We start from the raw sequence: 15909 nt of genomic DNA on the forward strand, positions 1-15909 counted from the left end.
GGCCGGGGAGGACCCCTGACTCACCCTTGCAGGACCTCCCATTGGCCGTTATGGTGTAGCCCTGCTCCGGGCATGCACACTTGTAGCTCCCCGGAACGTTGAGACAGCGGAAGGTGCAGAGGATCCCGGCGCCCTGTGCACACTCGTTGATATCTGCCAGAGAGAGGTATGGCCCTTGTGAACCCCATCCCCACTCAGGGCCCCGCCACTGATGCTCATTCCATCCCTGTCGTAGCTGTGGAACTTAAAGGCCCATTTTACAGATGAGAACAATAAGGCTCAGAAAGGGGAAGAGAGTTGCCCAAGGTCACAAAGCAAAACAAGACTCCCATTCCAATGCTCACTCCGGGACCTAGCACTCCCTCATATGTTAATTAATTGAATCCATCATCCTCTTGAGGTCAGGATCACTACTCCCATTTTATAGAGGAAGAGCCTGAGGTTCAGAGTGGGGAAGTGATTAGTCCACGGTCATACAACCGGGAAAGAGCAGGGCTGAAGCCTGTGTGCGTCCTAGGCCCGGGAGGGAATCCCTAGTCCCGAGAGTCTTTGGGAGCCTGGAACCTGGGAAAGGAGGTTCCTCTCTGGGGGTCCCCGGGGAGAGGAAATGTACCTCTGCAGGTGTGCCCATCCTCGGCCAGCTGGTAGCCTTGGCGGCAGTAGCATTGGTAGGAGCCATAGATGTTGGCGCACTCCTGGCTGCAGCGCTGGGCCTCACACTCATTCACATCTGCAAGGAGATCAGTGTCATGGCAGGGTCCTCCGTGGCTGGGGCCTGGACCACCCACTCCTGGGATAAGGACCAAGGACCCCAAGGCTCACCTTGAGCCTCACCTGGAAAGACTTTTAATTCCCACTTCCCCTTGGGGTAGATGGGGAAACTGAGGCCCCGAAGGGATAACAGGCCGGCCAGGGCACCCGGCTGAGGCAGGGAGAGGATGCTTGCTGGTGCACTCCTGGCCCACTGCCTGAAGGAGGCGGCCACAGGCCAGCTCAGATGCCCCAGGGGGTGGGGCTGTCCTTGAGGGGCAGAGGGTTTGGCCACTGCAGTCCCCGCCTGGAAGGAGCTCCCATCTGAAGGTGCAGGTGACACAGAGACCCAGGCCCTCTGGTCTAAGGCAGCCAGTGCCCAGGGCACTCAGGAAGGGAATTCGAAGGAAGAAACAGCCCTACCCACTGAGATCAGGGAGGGTTTGGAGAAAGGGAGGAGAAGAGGGACACTGCAGGTGCAGGTGGGGAGGGTGGGTGAAGGTGACGGGGTAGAGGACCAGCGAGTGCCTGGGGAAGGCACCAGGCTGCCCGTGGTGTCTGTGCCCGGGCCTGCCAGGGGCTGTCTGCCGCAGGGTGGAACCAGGCTGGGTGGGGTCAAAGGTTGGGGCCGGGGTCAAAGTCAGGGCTAGGATGCACCTTCACAGCGCCTGCCGTCGGCGGCCAGCCGGAATCCCAAGGCGCAGGAGCAGCGGTAGGAGCCCAGCGTGTTCTCGCACGTGTGCTGGCACAGGCGGCCCGGGGCACTCCAGCACTCGTTCACATCTGTGAGCGGGCACGCGGGCATGCAGGGGTGGGCAGAGGGGCCTGGAACTGGCTCTTGCCACCCCCCGGCACCACCAGGCCACAGAGGGGAGAAGGACCCAGAAGGAAAGACAGAGAAGGAGAGACAGAAAGCAAGAGGCAAGAAAAGTGGGCAACAGAGAGAGCTAGAATGTTGGGGCAGGAAAGGAGCAAGCAGTACAGAGGCAGAGCAACAGACGGACAGACAGCAAGAGTCAAGAAAAGAGGGCGACAGGGACCGTGACTGAGAGAAGCAGAGAAAAACCGCCCGAGGGAACAGATTGGTGGGGGGACAAGAAGGCAGAGCACCCTCAGGCAGTGGGGGTGCTGGCAGTCACAGGGGCTGCAGGTGGGGAGGATGAAGGGGCACAGAAGGGCAAGCCCCGCCAAGCCCAGGGGCTACGAGGATCCCCCACTAGCCTCCCACCCCCAACCACGTACCAATGCAGGCCCGGCCAAAGGCGTCACGCTGGAAGCCAGGTTTGCAGTCGCAGCGGTAGGAGCCCGGAAGGTTCTGGCAGACCTGGGTCTCGCCACAGCGGTGCACGCCTGTCTCACACTCATTCACATCTGCCAGGGGGAGGAGAGTGGGCTCACTGAGGCCAAGGGCTCTCCTTCCACCCAGGCCCCACACCCACAAGTGTGGGGGAGCTGGTAGGCCTGAGGCTGGCACGGGCTCGGGGCAAGAGGCCTTACCCACGCACTTGGTCCCGTCCTCACTGGCATGGTAGCCTCGGCTGCAGAGCAGCGGGTTCCTCTGGCATGTGTAGGACCCCACCGTGTTGATGCAGCTGAAGCCTGGCTTGCAGGGCTCAGGCAGTGATGTGCACTCGTTGATATCTGCGGAGGTGGGCGTGGGTCATGAGGAAACCCACATGGCACTTGGGGGCAGGACTGCCCTGGGAGGCAGCCAGCTCCAAGACCCAGGGCAGCCCCTGCTCAAGGCTGCTGGGCCAGACTGTCCCACCCCGGTCTCCCTGTGACCTCAGGGGTTCAGCTTCCCAGAACCCCGAATGCCTGCTTGCCAAGCTCCTTCCTACAGCCTCCTCACATCTGCCCCTGATGGAGAAGCCAGCAGCAGAGGGGAAATCGAGGCTGAGCTCTAGGATAATTAGAGCAAGTCACTGCCCTCCCATAGCTGCCCATTCTATCTAATGTTAAATCCAAGCATTTTACCACAGCCAACAGGGACCCTGAGGATCTGTGCAGCCTCATCCTACCATTCTCCCCTCAAACACTCCTCACCATTCCACAACACCCAGGCATGGTCCTGCCACAGGGCCTTTGCACTCACTATTCCCCCTTCCCCAGCACACTCCGGCTGGCTCCCTCACTTCCTCGGGTCTCTGCCCAAAAGTCACCTCCTCCAAGAGGCCTTCCAAGACTGCACTAGCAGAGGTGCCTCCTCTTTAAGCTTTGTTATTTATCAAAGCACCTGTGAACCCTGCTTATTTTCTAAATGTTTTTTGGGTTTTTAGTCTCTCCCCAATATCTAGAATCCTGGGACACAGGAGGGACTCAGGAGATGTTTATGAATGAAGTACTGAGGAGCTTGTTGAAATTGGGGAGACCCCTCGCCACCTTGCCCTGATCCTGGTTTTGGAGAGGTGGTCTCAGGGCAGATCATGGGAAGCCCTGAGCCCACAGCCCTGCAGCATCCTGAGGGGTTTTTTTCATCCTGTGACAACAGGGGGTGGCGTAGTGATGGCCCACAGTAAGGAGCTGTTAAAGGGGGTGCATCGAGAAAATCTCGCAGGTTTGCCAGAGGCCCTCCCCAGAATCTTAGGTTTCCTCCCAGTAAAATGGGACGCCCACCCTCAAGCTGTTGTCGGGAGGAAGGAGTGGCTCGATGGCTGTGTGCAGCATGGCACGCTCCCTTCTGCACAGCCGGGCCAGCGCTGGCTCTGCACAAAGCTTGCCTTTCCACATTCCTACCCAAAATGCAACCTGTCCTTCAGGGGCGCCCACGGCGTTTGGGAAGAGGCCAAAGGAGGGTGGGGAGAGCCTGGGACCTCAGGCCCTCTTGGGGACAACATCTAGGCCGGCATCTCATCAAACTGCAGTTCTCAACCGAGCCATGGAACATGAAATCAACCTAGAAGGTCTCGGCCAGCGTTCTTTGAAAATAGGCCATCTCAGCATGGACCACATGCCCAGTAAGAGTAAAGGTAAGTACTGTTTTGTGAAATTGGTGCTCCAGGGACATGTGTGTGGGTGTGCAAAGGTATGCACATCCGTGTGTGTTATCAGGTCACGATATAAAATATATTTCTTACTCTCGGTTGGGTTTAAACAGTGGTTGACACACCCTCATCAAGTCCAACTCCACTGTTGGGGATTGACTCGTGTTCCCCAAAGAGACATGTTCCTGGGGGTGTGAACCCATTTGTAAATCTTTGAAGATGTTATTCATTAAGATGAGGTCAAGCTGCATCGGAGTGGGCCTTAACACAATACAGCTGAAGTCCTTATACGCACAGGAAACTGGACGCAAAGCAGGAGCTAGAAGTCAGAAGAAGCCAGAGAAAGAGGTAGGCGGGTGGGAGATGGAGGCCAGAGGCCAGAGATACAAGCCAAGGAACCCCAAGGACGGCGGGATGATGGTCTAAAGCTGCATGTACCCCAGAAAAGATCATGTTCTTAAAGCTAATCCATCCCTCTGGGTGCAGATCAATTGTAAGTAGAATCTTTTGGTGAGTAGCATCTTAACTTAAGCTGAGATGTAACCCACTTCATTCAGGGTGGGTCTTAATCCTCTTAATGGAGTCCTTTGTGAAAGGATAAACGACAAAGAGAAGGCACAGAAAGAAGCCCCAGAGAAGGGAGAGAAGCTGAGAGAGAAACAGCTAGAAGCTGGAAGCAACGAAACCTGGGAGAGAAGGCAGAGACCAGCAGATGTCACCATGTGACTGGCCATGTAACAGAGGAGCTGAGGATTGCCGGTAGCCAGTTTTGGGGGAGAAAGCATCATCTGTTGATGCCTTGATTTGGACATTTTCACAGTATCAGAACTGTAAGCTTGTGAGTTAATAAATCCCCATTGTAAAAGCCAACTCATTCGTGGTATATTGCATTTCGTCAGCTTTAGCAAACTCAAACAGGTGGCAAGCCAGCACTGGAATGCTACAGACTCCAGGAGAAGGCACAGCCTGCCGAGATCTTGACGTTGGACTTCTAGACTCCAAAGCTGGGAGATGATAAATTCCTGTTATTTAGGGCAACTGGTTTGCAGAAGCAGCCTTGGCAAACTTAGACACCCGCGGATGGGTAAACTGAGGCCCCCAGAGGTTGTAGCGCAGTCGAAGTCAGACCGCTCATGGTAAGATGAGCAGCTACCATTTGTAAGTGTCTCCCGAGTGTTGGGCCCTGGACAGGCCTGTGCCAGTTTGGATGTATTATGTCCCCCAAACACCATGTTCTTTGATGCAATCTTGTGGGGGCAGACGTATTAGTGTTGATTAGGTTGGAATCCTTTGATTGAGCGTTTCCATGAAGATGTGACTCAATCAACTGTGGGCAAGACCTTTGATTGGATAATTTCCATGGAGATATGGACCCGCCTATTCAGGGTGGCTTTTGATTTAATCCGTTTGAGCCCTATAAAAAGCTCACAAACAGAAGGACCTCAGAGCAGCTAAGAGTGACATTTTGGAGAAAAACAGCTGCAGCCAACAGAGACTTTCTGAAGAAAGCCAGTGAAAATAGGACTTTTTCTACTCCAGAGTTTGCTTGGGAGATACTAAGAGAATATCCCCAGACATCTAGAGAGAAACATCCTGGGAGAAAGCCATTGGCCTTCCTTCAGTGAAGGTATACGCAAGTTGATGACTTAATTTGGACATTTTCATGGCCTTCAGACTGTAAATCTATAGTCAAATAAACCCTCCTTTATAAAAACCAATCCATTTCTGGTATTTTGCATAACAGCAGCATTAGCAGCATTAGCAAACCGGAACAAGGCCCATTTCCCGGTGAGACTGGGGAGAAGATAAGCAGCAGCACCCAGGCTACCCGATCCCCGAAGCCCCCTCAACCGGCCCCTCTGAAGACACCACACCCACACCCCTCCGGCCCCCACTCACCCACACAGTTGCCCTGGGGGTCCTGCAGGAAGCCCTCCATGCAGCGCTGTCGGGCCTGGCAGTAGAAGGAGCCCTTGGTGTTCTGACAGGTGAAGCCCGCCTGGCAGGTGTGCGTGCCCAGCATGCACTCGTCCACATCTGCCACACAGAGGCCGGGTGTCAGGGCCGGGCGGGCACTCTGCCCCTCGCACCCTGGCAGCCCTGCTCTCCCATCCCCGATCTCAGATCCGTGGCCCTGGATGTCCCCAAGGTCCTTATGCACCATGGGGAGCCAGCAGAGCAGCAGCACCTAATTGGCATGTGACCCCGTGGCAATGACAATGACCACGTTTTCTGAGCTCTGCCCTGGTCCCAGGCACCTTTCTAAGCCTTAAATATGTTCATTATTTACTTAGTTCTCACAGCAACCCTGGGGAGTGGGTGCTGTGACCAGCCCCACTTTACAAAGAGGGAAACCGAGGCAGGCACAACGTCACCCAGCTAGGGGAGCACTGGGCTGGGATTCGAACCCAGGTGGTCTGACTCCAGAGCCTGGGCCCTTAACTGAGCTTCATGCTGCCCAGGGGCAGGGGAAATGGGAACGAGCGCTTAAATCCCTGAGGCCACTTGTTGAGGATCCTTGGGAGGGGGCCTTGACAGCAGTCAGGCGTGGAGCTGCTGATACTGGAGCTGCCAGACCTGGGATCAGCTCCCAGCTGTAGCCCATGCTGGGTGGCCCTGGGTGGGTCTCTCAGAGGCAAGGCCAGAACATCTAGCTCGTGTCTGACACCCATGACTGCAGTGGTTGCGGAGCATCTTCAGTGGACCCCTCCTCTGGGGACCATCGTGTGCCATGGGGGTACCCCTCCCAGGTGTCAAGGAAGGTGACATGGGTCCCAGAGGGCAGCACGGCCATGCATCGGCAACGTGTGAGCACCTGTGTGAGAGTACATGTGTGTATACGTGTGCACGGGAGTGACGCTGGATCGACAGTGTGTGTGTGCATGTATGTGCATGTCGGTGTAGGTGAGTGGGATAGCCCTGGATCTGCAGTGTGTGTGTGTTTGCAAATGTGTGTGAGGGGGATGACCCTGGATCTGCAGTGTGTGAGTGTACCTGTGTGTGTGTGTGTTCCTGCACAGCCGAGGTGGCGGGACTTACTTCTCCTAGCTCACTCCCAGAACGGGGAGTGTGATCCTCCAACCATCCCTGGGCTGCTAGAAAGCGAGAATTTTCCAGGGAAAGGGACAGAAGTCATCCTCGTTTGGGGCTCGGCCCCAGTGTACCAACAGGGAAACTGAGGCACGGTGAGGGGAATAACTGACGCCCAGATGCCCCGCAGGCAGTTGCAAAGCCAGGCCCAGACTCTGCTCTCCCCGACCCAGGTTCGGATTCCACCCTCTGCAAGCAGCATGAAGGCCCTTAGCAGGCGGGGGAGTGGGGGGGCAGAGTGGAGGGGTGGAGTGGGGGGTGGGGCTCCAGCTGACCCCCCCCTCACCTGTACACTCCCCGTCCGTGAGGGTGTAGCCTGGCTCACAGGTGAGAGCCTTGTAGCACTGGAAGGAGCCCAGCGTGTTCACACAGTGCTCGCCCCGGCTGCACGTGTGCAGGTCGGTCACACACTCGTTGATGTCTGTGGGGAGAAGCGAGGCCGTTGGAGGCTGTGTGCACCCGGGACAGCGGCCCGAGTCGGGGAGCTCCGAGGACAGCCCAGGGCCACACTTGGGCCACCAGGAGACAGGGAGAGCCAGGCCCTGCCCTCAAGGCACCCACCATCCAAAGAGAGCTTATCTATCTATTCGTCCATTCATTCAACAAATATTTATTGAGCAGCTACTATGGGCCAGGCACTGTGACTGAGATGACCGGGGAACAGGAAGACAGAAACTCCTGCCCTTGTGGAGCCGATATTCAAGTAGAGAGATACAATAAACAAACAAACACATGTAGAATGTGGAAGTTGGCCCTGAGTCCTCTGGGGGGAAGGGACAGGAAAGGAGGAGTGCCGAGGTGCAGGGGTGGGGGAGTCCAATTTTAAGGAGGGTTTTCAGGGAAGGCTTAGAGAAGATGCCACTTGAGCAAGGATTTGAAATGACAGTGAGCCACGTGGATATGAAGCAGAAAGAACCACAGAGGCAGGGCCTGCCAGCCTGCTCAAGGGACAGCGAGGAGGCAGGTATGACTGGGGCGAGGTAGAGAAGCAGAGAGCGTGCTAGAAGATGAGGCCAGACAGAACTGAGAAATTGGTGGCCAATCTGAGGACTGATTTTCACCCTGAGGGAGGTGGCAGCCCCAGCAGAGGAGGGTGAAGGTCTCGTTTGTCACAGGGTCCCCCGTTGTGCATGGAGCCACTCAAGGGGTTGAGGGTGGAGGCAGGGAGGCCTGCGAGGAGGCTGTTAGAATAACCCAGGCAGGAGATGAGGGAGGCTCGGACACCCATCCATGGAGGAGGTGGACCTCAAAGAGGTGGCTGGATTCTGGAAATACGTGAAGTTGGAACTGGCCAGGGTTTGGGTTGAGATGGATGAGAGGAAGGATGTGAAAGAAAGAGGGAAGGCAGGGGAGGAGCCGGAGCCCACCGTGGCCACTTTGAGTCTGAGTGTCTACAGGGGCCTAGTAAAAGCCTGGTCCTGGCTGAGGTCACCTGGGGGAGAGGGCACTTAGAGGAGAAGCCAGGGACTGACTTCTGGGACACTCCAGGGACCAGCAATTGGGGAAGGCAGAAGCCAGCCAAGGAGAAAGAGAAGGGGCGTCGGGGAGAACCAGAGACTTAGCAGACTCAAAACTTGCTCCAGGGCCAGGCGCCAACGATGCCTGGGTGACTGGCCAGCTAGTTCCTGCCTCCACGGAGCTCCACCTAGCAGAGGAGGTACGTGCTCATTCACGCATCCATTTGGCACCCACAGCCCCTGCCCTCAAGGAGCTGCCAGTCTAGCAGTGGGGAACAAGGAGGCAGGGCAGAAGGACTGGAGCAAAAAGCTGCAGAGTCTCCGAGGACTCAGGACAAAGAATCACATGCTCTGGGACCTCCCGGACTGTCAGAATCATTGCTTGGAGTTGTGATATTTGAGCTGAGTCTACAAGGATGAGTGGGGGAAGCATGGGGAAAGATCCACTGATGAATAAATGGTGTACACGCCGGGCAGATCCTGGTTTGGGTGGGAGTAGGGGAGGAGGGAAAGGGAGAGTTTGGGGCCCGTCGTTTCCAAGGAAGGCTTGGCTGGCCAAGATAAAGACTTCTGATTTATAGGCTCAATTAATCCAAGATCCCAGAAATGCTACAGCCTGGGGAGACTCCCACAGCCTGGGAGGAAAGATGATAACAAATAACAACAGTATCCATTATTTCACGCTCTCTAGGAGTTGGGCGGTTTATAGGAACTGGGTTGCTGCCCCGTCCTGTGGTGCAGGGATGGCCGGTCCCATCTCACAAATGAGGAAATAGGGTGGCCCCAAGGGGATGTGAAGGACCTAAGTCACACAGCCAGCATGGGGCAGCAGCAAGAACGGAACCCAGAGCATCCAGCCCTGAGCCTGCACCCTTTCCCCACTGTGGCAGGGATGGGTCCTGGAGCCTGGGGCTGCTCCCGCCCCATCTTCTCGCAGGCCAGAAGTCCTGGAACACTCTTCCCAGGGGCCAAACAAGCAAGGCAAATGGCAAAGCACAGGGGAAGTCTTCAGCAAAGGTCACATGTCCGTTAGAGGCCCTCTGGACTCAGCCCCACCCAATACTGTCCCACTTTGGCTTACACACCTCTGGTGACGGGGAGCTCACTACCTCCACAGCCTGCCTTGGCATACCACATTTGTTGAATCGTCACAATATCAAACACTCACAAGGATTTTACATGGATTAACTCATTTAAATCCCCACAGTGATCCCTTGGGTTGTGAGCTATTGTTATCCCATTTCGCAGATGAAGAAACTGAGGCTCAGAGAGGTTAACTGACTTGCTTACAGCCTTACAACCAGAAAGTGACAGAGCCAGATTGGAACCCAGGCACCCTTCATAAGTGCACAGCCTCCCCTCTCACCAGCCCGGGTGAAAAAACAAAAACAAAAGAAGCCCAAAAAAACAAGTGTGGCGTGAACAAATGAACCGCAGATACCCAGTGATGCCTGTGGATGAATACGCGATAGAAAGAAGGGGTAGTGGGTGCTGATGAATGATAAAATGAATACAGAAGTGGAAGAGGAATGGAAGGACAAAGAGAAGGCACTGATAAGTCTGGGCAGGATATGATAAGGAGGGAAGGCAACAAAAGAGCTGGAATGCAAGCTAATAAATTTTGCTGAATGGAATGTACCCATGTTCTTTTGTTTCCAGAACCCATTTTCCAGCTGCCTGGGGTGGGGAGGGGTTGTCTTTTGACACAAGGTCTTCTCCCCACCACCAAGCTGCAGAGGAGCCCTTGCAGGGAATTCCAGGGAAGCCAGCACACCCGGGCATCAGAGAGAAGGATGTGTTTCCTGGGGAGTGGGCACTGCTGGGCAGCCTTCCCAGACACACACACACACGCACGCACGCACACACACACGCACATGCATGCAGGTGCAATCCCAGAAAGACACTGGCCATCCTGCCCCAGCAAGCAGATCAGGGGATGCATGTTGTACCCACGGTAAGAGGCCAGGGGCAAACATGTCTGCGGCAGCAACCCCTGGGGCCCGTCTGCCAGCACCGAAGGTGAGAAAGGGGGACACATTCAGGCTGTGAGTTGATCCACAAGCACAGAGAAGACAAACGGGGCTCCACGTCACGTGCCCCAAACACGCTGCACTTTTCCTTCCTACTTTTCCTCGAGCTGTTCCTTCCGCTGATTGGCCTTCCCATGCTCCCACTGTGCCCAGGCTTTTCTCCAAAAGGTACGTTTCCGAGTCCCCACTATTTGGGGTCTGTCTTTCTGTTTGGGACCAAGAACTCCAGGAGGACAAGGGTCTATGTTTTCTCAGTAATCATCAGACCCACCAGCCGTGTGAGAACATCAGGGCTACCTACCCTCCTTGCTGCCCCCAGAGCACTACCAGAAACCACAAGCCCTTACTGGGCACTGAGCCTGGGCCGTCCAAGGCTGGGAGATAGGTATGAGCCCTGACCCAGGACTCCTGGACCCCAGGTTGGCAGAACCTCAAGTTAGAGGAGAGGAACAGAGGCTCACAGAGGCCAGTTTGACTCTCCAAGGCCACACAGCAAATGAGCACCAAGCTGGGGTGCAAACCCAGGTCCATCAGCCCCCAGCGTCCCATCCATTCTTCTCTAGACTCTGGATACGCCTAACAAGACGTAACAAGCTTGCTATGGCCCCACATGCTGAGCTCCCTTGTACCCTCATCCCATAAACCTCAGGACCAGCCTCCAAAGGAGGGGTCATTGCCCCCTTGTGACAGATGAGGAAACTGAGGCTCAGAGAAGGAAAGTCATCTGCCCAGGATCACCGGGCTATTAAGGGGCAGAGGTCCACTCTGAACCCAGGCCTCCCTGACTCCAGAGCCCATGCAGAATATCCTGTTGCTTAACTCAGTGTCTGTCCTCCCCATTTCTCTGCAGCCCAGACAGAGTAATGACACAGCCAGGTCACACACCCCATGAAGAGTTGTCAGACCTGCAGGGCATGTCCCTGGGGGAAAGCAGCTTCAGGGGAGCTGGTGGACAAGCAGGACAGGACACCAGGACACAGAGGGCATGACACGGAACGTAGGGAGGGTGGCGGCTGTGCTGAGCTCACATGCAAAGGGCCAGGCCCTTTAGCATGTGGCTGCCATGTGGCGTGGGGTGGCGTGGCATGGCGCAGAGCAGAGAGCCGTGACGGTGGGCACGCAGGAGGGGCTCTAGCTTACCCACACACTTCCTGTGCACATTGAGGATAAAGCCCTCGGCACAGAGCACTGTGTGGTTGACACAGTGGTAGGATCCCAGGGTGTTCACACAGAACTGCCGTCGGCTACAATCGTGAACACCCAGCAGGCACTCGTCTTGGTCTAGGGTCAGTAGTGGGGAGGAAAAACAGAAGGGCTGTTAGAGGGATAATGGTCCGCCACAGAGCCTCTGGTGATGGATGGGGAAACTGAGGCCCAGAGAGGGGCAGGGACCTTCCCAGGGCCTCCCAGCTCATCAGTGCTAGTGTTGGACCTTGGACCTAAGTCTCTGAGTTTGCAGAACCTCAAAATGTTGGGGCTGAAACCCACTGCTCCTACTGGATAGATGGAGAGAAGGGACTCAGAGAGGGTGGGAAACCTGTCCAATGTCACACAGCGGGGTGGGACCAGAGGTGGTCCCCCTTCCCAGTCTCCGGACACACTCCCAACTCCAAGGGCAGACAAGGGATAACACAACAGCAGGGTTTGCACACTCAAGGGCTAAGTGGCCAGGCTGGCAACATAAATGAGAAAAGGGGCCAAGGGGGGTTCTCAAAGGAACCATGGGGCTGTGCTCTGTCCCAAGGAGGACCAGAGATTTGGCCCCTGCAGCCAGATTTGGCGAAATTTCAAAAAAAACCTCTAATCTGGAATTTTCAAAAGTTTCTTGAGCTCTCTGTAGCTGGCAGCTTTTTAAGCACGGTCGAGCCAACCAGAATCCCTTCTGCAGACCAGCTGAGCCCTCATAATGCCAGTATGCAACTGGCCTGGACGCCCCAGTGTTTTCTGCAAGGGTTTCTTGCAGATGAGGACGTGGAGGCCTGGGGACACACATGTGCTAGCCGGGCCACATAGCTGCAGAAGCAGAAACATGCCAAGCCCTCAGCTCCGAGGGCCTTACCCGGGCTGGGACCCCTGAAGCCCCTAGCGTGGCTGGGGCCCCAAAGAGTCTTGACCCAGGAGAGATGAATTTTTCATGTCTTCAGGGCCCTGGGCCTGAGGTCCACCCCAAGCTCTCTGAGACAGAGGCCTGCCAGGTCCCCACCACGCTGTGTGCCCCCTGGAAAAGTATCCTGCCTTCTCTGGGCAGGTGGGATGGTTTTCATCCCCATCAGAATACCAGGCTCTGCTGAGCGGCTGGACATGGGTACTCTCCCCAGACCCCACCAGGGTCATGGGTGCTAAACTTGAACTGAGAAGCCTCATCCAGACTCTCTGCCCACTCACAGCCTGTCCTGCCTCTAGAGACGAGGAGACAGAATCTCAAGACCTCTTAGGTTGGTCCTTGAGGCACCGGACCAACGGTTCCCTTCTGCAGCAGCAGGTCCCAGCTCCCACCAAGAAAAGGGGCAGACCGGAGACAAGACGGAGACCTGGCGGAGTCGCCAGGGTGAAAGAAAGGGAGGCACTTTCCGGACCCTCACTGGGCCCTGTGTGAATGGCAGAGGCCACTGTCGCCAATATCCACTCTCCTCTTCTCTGCTCTCATAATAGAGCTGAGCGCACACCGTCCAGGTGGGGACTCGGTTTCCCCAGTCGCCTTCCCACTCCCAACCGGCGGAGGTGGAAGTGAAAAATGACACTCCTGGGTCTTGCCCTTGAAAACAACCAGGCAGGTGCTTCCCTTCTCCTCTTTTTCCATCCGTGGCTGGAATGTGGACACAGTGGCTGCGAACTGACTTCAACCACGTGGATAAGGGCAATGCTCAAGGTCAGGGCTGGTCACTTGCTGATCCACAGACCAGAAGCATCAGCATTGCCTGGGACCGTGTTAGGAATGCAGATTCCCAGGCCCCGCCCCAGACCTACTGAGTCAGAACCTCTGGAAGCAGGGCCCAGGAGTCTGGGTTCTAACCGGCTCTCCAGGTGACCCTGATGCCTGCTCAATTTTGAGGGGCTCTGCCCTAGGAAAAGGCAGAGCAACAAGACGGAAGGAACCTGGGCTCCCGGACAAACTTTTGGAGCAGGGCTGCCAGGTGCCACCCTGTCCGCCCGTCCCCACCCCTGTGAGGAGACGTGTGGGGAAAACAGCTTCCGTCCTGTTTAAGCTGCCAGATTTGGGGATCTTTGTCACAGCAGCCAAACCTGTTCCCTAACTGATACAGGCTAACTCGGTTTGGACAGGCATAAGGGTGGCCCCAGACACTCACCTTCACAGGACACGCCATCCGCCATGATGGCGTAGCCAGGGAAGCAGGAGCACATGACCTTGTCTTCAATGATGTTGCACACCTGCTTGCACGGCCCATTGTCTGAGAGGAAGCAGCATGGAAATCAGAGACACGTGGCTGGGGCCTGGTCCCCCACCGGGTCATCAGCCCAGCCACGGTCATCGAACCTGAGGCCTAGAGTGGGAAACCCTGGTCCCTGAGTCAAAAAGCTGCGAGCAGTTCAGTCTGTCCACGTTCCATCAGCTCCAAAGGAGACCTTCTGGGGCCCCCATGGTAGTGATAATGACAGAGACAACAAGAAGGAAGGGAGAAGACAGAGGAGAAAGAAGAGAAAGCAAGAGAGAAAAGGAAAAAGAAACAGCAAGAAGGGAACTAGGGGAGAACCACATCAGAGAACTTCCTATGCGTTCCTGAACACAGTCTCCAGGACAGATTGGCAATCAAGGACTTTATGATCTCAATTTGCCGGTGATGCGATGAAAAGAAGTTAAAGGACTTGCTTAGGGGTCACACATCCAGGAAAGGAGGATATTAGGGCTAAATGATTAAATAAATGAATAGGTCTAGCTGCCCAGAGCCCACCTAACTGCACCTCCCCAGCTACACACTCGGCTCCTCACCCATCCTCAGATGGTCGAGCCCAAGCAACCCCCAGAAGCACCTGCCTTTGGCAGAAGGCCACCTTGAACTCCTCTGGTAACTGAGAGCTCACTACCTGTGAGCAGCGCAAACCTGCCCCATGGTCCCAGGGGCCTGTCCAGGGGACACCTGCCCTCCACTCACCTTTGCAGGTATTGGGTTGCGGCGGTGGTAGTAGAATCGTGTTGGGAGCCACTTGGGAAGGTTCGGACTTCAGTGTAAGCTCCCCCGCGACTGCCGGCTGGGAGTGGTCCCTGTCTGTCACAGGCAGAGCAGATGGGAGAGTGGAAGAGAGAAAGTCTCACTTCTTCAGCCAGACCTCGGGCACTACCACACGTGGAACATGGCTCACGCCCTGGGCGAATGCAAGCCCTGGGCAGAGAGCACACCTCGTTCAATACTGCCCCACTTCACTGAGAGCTTAAGAGCCCATTTTAGAGGAGGAGAAGCTGAGGCTTGGAAAGCAGGTGTACCTTGGGAAAGATCTCCCAGCTGTTCAGGCAGAGCGGACATGGAGGCTTTCACAATTCCAGAAGGAAGGAGGCAAGGACAAAGAGAGGAGAAGGGAGGAGAAAGAGTTTCTAGACTGCAAATGAATCTATCCCTGGATAGTTGGCAAAGCAGAAGCCCTTCCAGGCAGGCCAGGGGTTGGGGCAGGCCCCTGGGCTGCCTGTGAGGACCAGGCCACCACGGGCCCAGTGACAGGTTTGGCTGAGAGCCTCTGCAGGCCTGTGTCGTGCTCCTGAGCTCGAATCTAGGGCAGAGGGCTGGGGCCCTGCTCCTTGCAGATGGAACTGTAGGAAAAAGGCTGCTGCCTGCCAAGGCCCCCGAATCTTCAAAGCTGGGGGTCCCCAGCTCCTGTAAGCTCCCAAGGTGGTGGGAGGCAAAGTTCCGCCCCATAGCCCCTCCTGCCTGTCCAGGCCCCCACAGGAAAATTAGCCCCTGGCCCAGTTTCCACCTTACCATCCAGGTGGGCAGGTGGGCGCTTACCTGGGCGGCAGGTGCGGCCATCATCCTGCAGCATGAAGCCAGGGAAGCAGGAGCAGCGGTAGGAGCCCACGGTGTTGATGCACGAGTGCTGGCACAGCTCCCCGGGGAGCAGCAGGCACTCGTCCTGGTCATCGCCCGGCAGGCTGTTGGGCAGCTCAGTCTCCATGCCCAGAGACAGAGCCTCCCGGCCTGCCACGTCCGCCTCTGAAACTGGGGCAGGGGTCAGCACTCGTGACCTGGGGCCAGGCGGGCCTGAGCAGGTGGCCGAGACCACAGGCCACCTGGAAATCGGTACCGGTCCTCGTCGGAACCCTCTGTGTGCCCAGCACGGATAGGGGTTAGTGTGCATGAATGAATGAATGAATGAATGAGCAAGTGAACAACTGAACAAACCTCCAGTGACAGGAGTAAACCCATCAGAGCCAGGGCCGAAGTTATCAGCATCCGGGATCCCCTGCAATATCACAGGGTCAGGCCCACAATAGTCCTTAATGCTAAAATGTGGAATTGGATTCAAATCCCTGATCTGGGTGACATCAGGGGGAGTGCAGGGGTCCCCCCAGCAACCAAAAGGGCCCCGAGCCTGGATTCCACCAGACTGGGATCTGAACCTGCCTCGGGCCGTCCCTAGCCAGGTCAC

At 56.1% G+C, this 15909-nt stretch overlaps 1 protein-coding gene across 1 annotated transcript in view; it reads right to left on the reverse strand.

The window, feature by feature from the left end:
- Positions 1 to 15909, reverse strand: part of FBLN2 (fibulin 2) — a 100928-nt gene that overhangs the window by 10789 nt on the left and 74230 nt on the right. The window contains exons 6-16 of the mRNA XM_037802728.1: positions 15270 to 15479; positions 14424 to 14537; positions 13620 to 13721; positions 11452 to 11592; positions 7111 to 7245; positions 5634 to 5771; positions 2248 to 2391; positions 1993 to 2121; positions 1408 to 1533; positions 614 to 730; positions 25 to 153 (exon numbers count right to left, since the gene is read on the reverse strand). Coding sequence (XP_037658656.1) covers positions 25 to 153; positions 614 to 730; positions 1408 to 1533; positions 1993 to 2121; positions 2248 to 2391; positions 5634 to 5771; positions 7111 to 7245; positions 11452 to 11592; positions 13620 to 13721; positions 14424 to 14537; positions 15270 to 15479 — 1485 coding nt within the window. The remainder of the gene's footprint in view (positions 1 to 24; positions 154 to 613; positions 731 to 1407; positions 1534 to 1992; positions 2122 to 2247; positions 2392 to 5633; positions 5772 to 7110; positions 7246 to 11451; positions 11593 to 13619; positions 13722 to 14423; positions 14538 to 15269; positions 15480 to 15909) is intronic.

The sequence above is a fragment of the Choloepus didactylus genome, chromosome 1 (assembly GCF_015220235.1).
Source record: "Choloepus didactylus isolate mChoDid1 chromosome 1, mChoDid1.pri, whole genome shotgun sequence".
NCBI classification, from domain to species: Eukaryota; Metazoa; Chordata; class Mammalia; order Pilosa; family Megalonychidae; genus Choloepus; species Choloepus didactylus.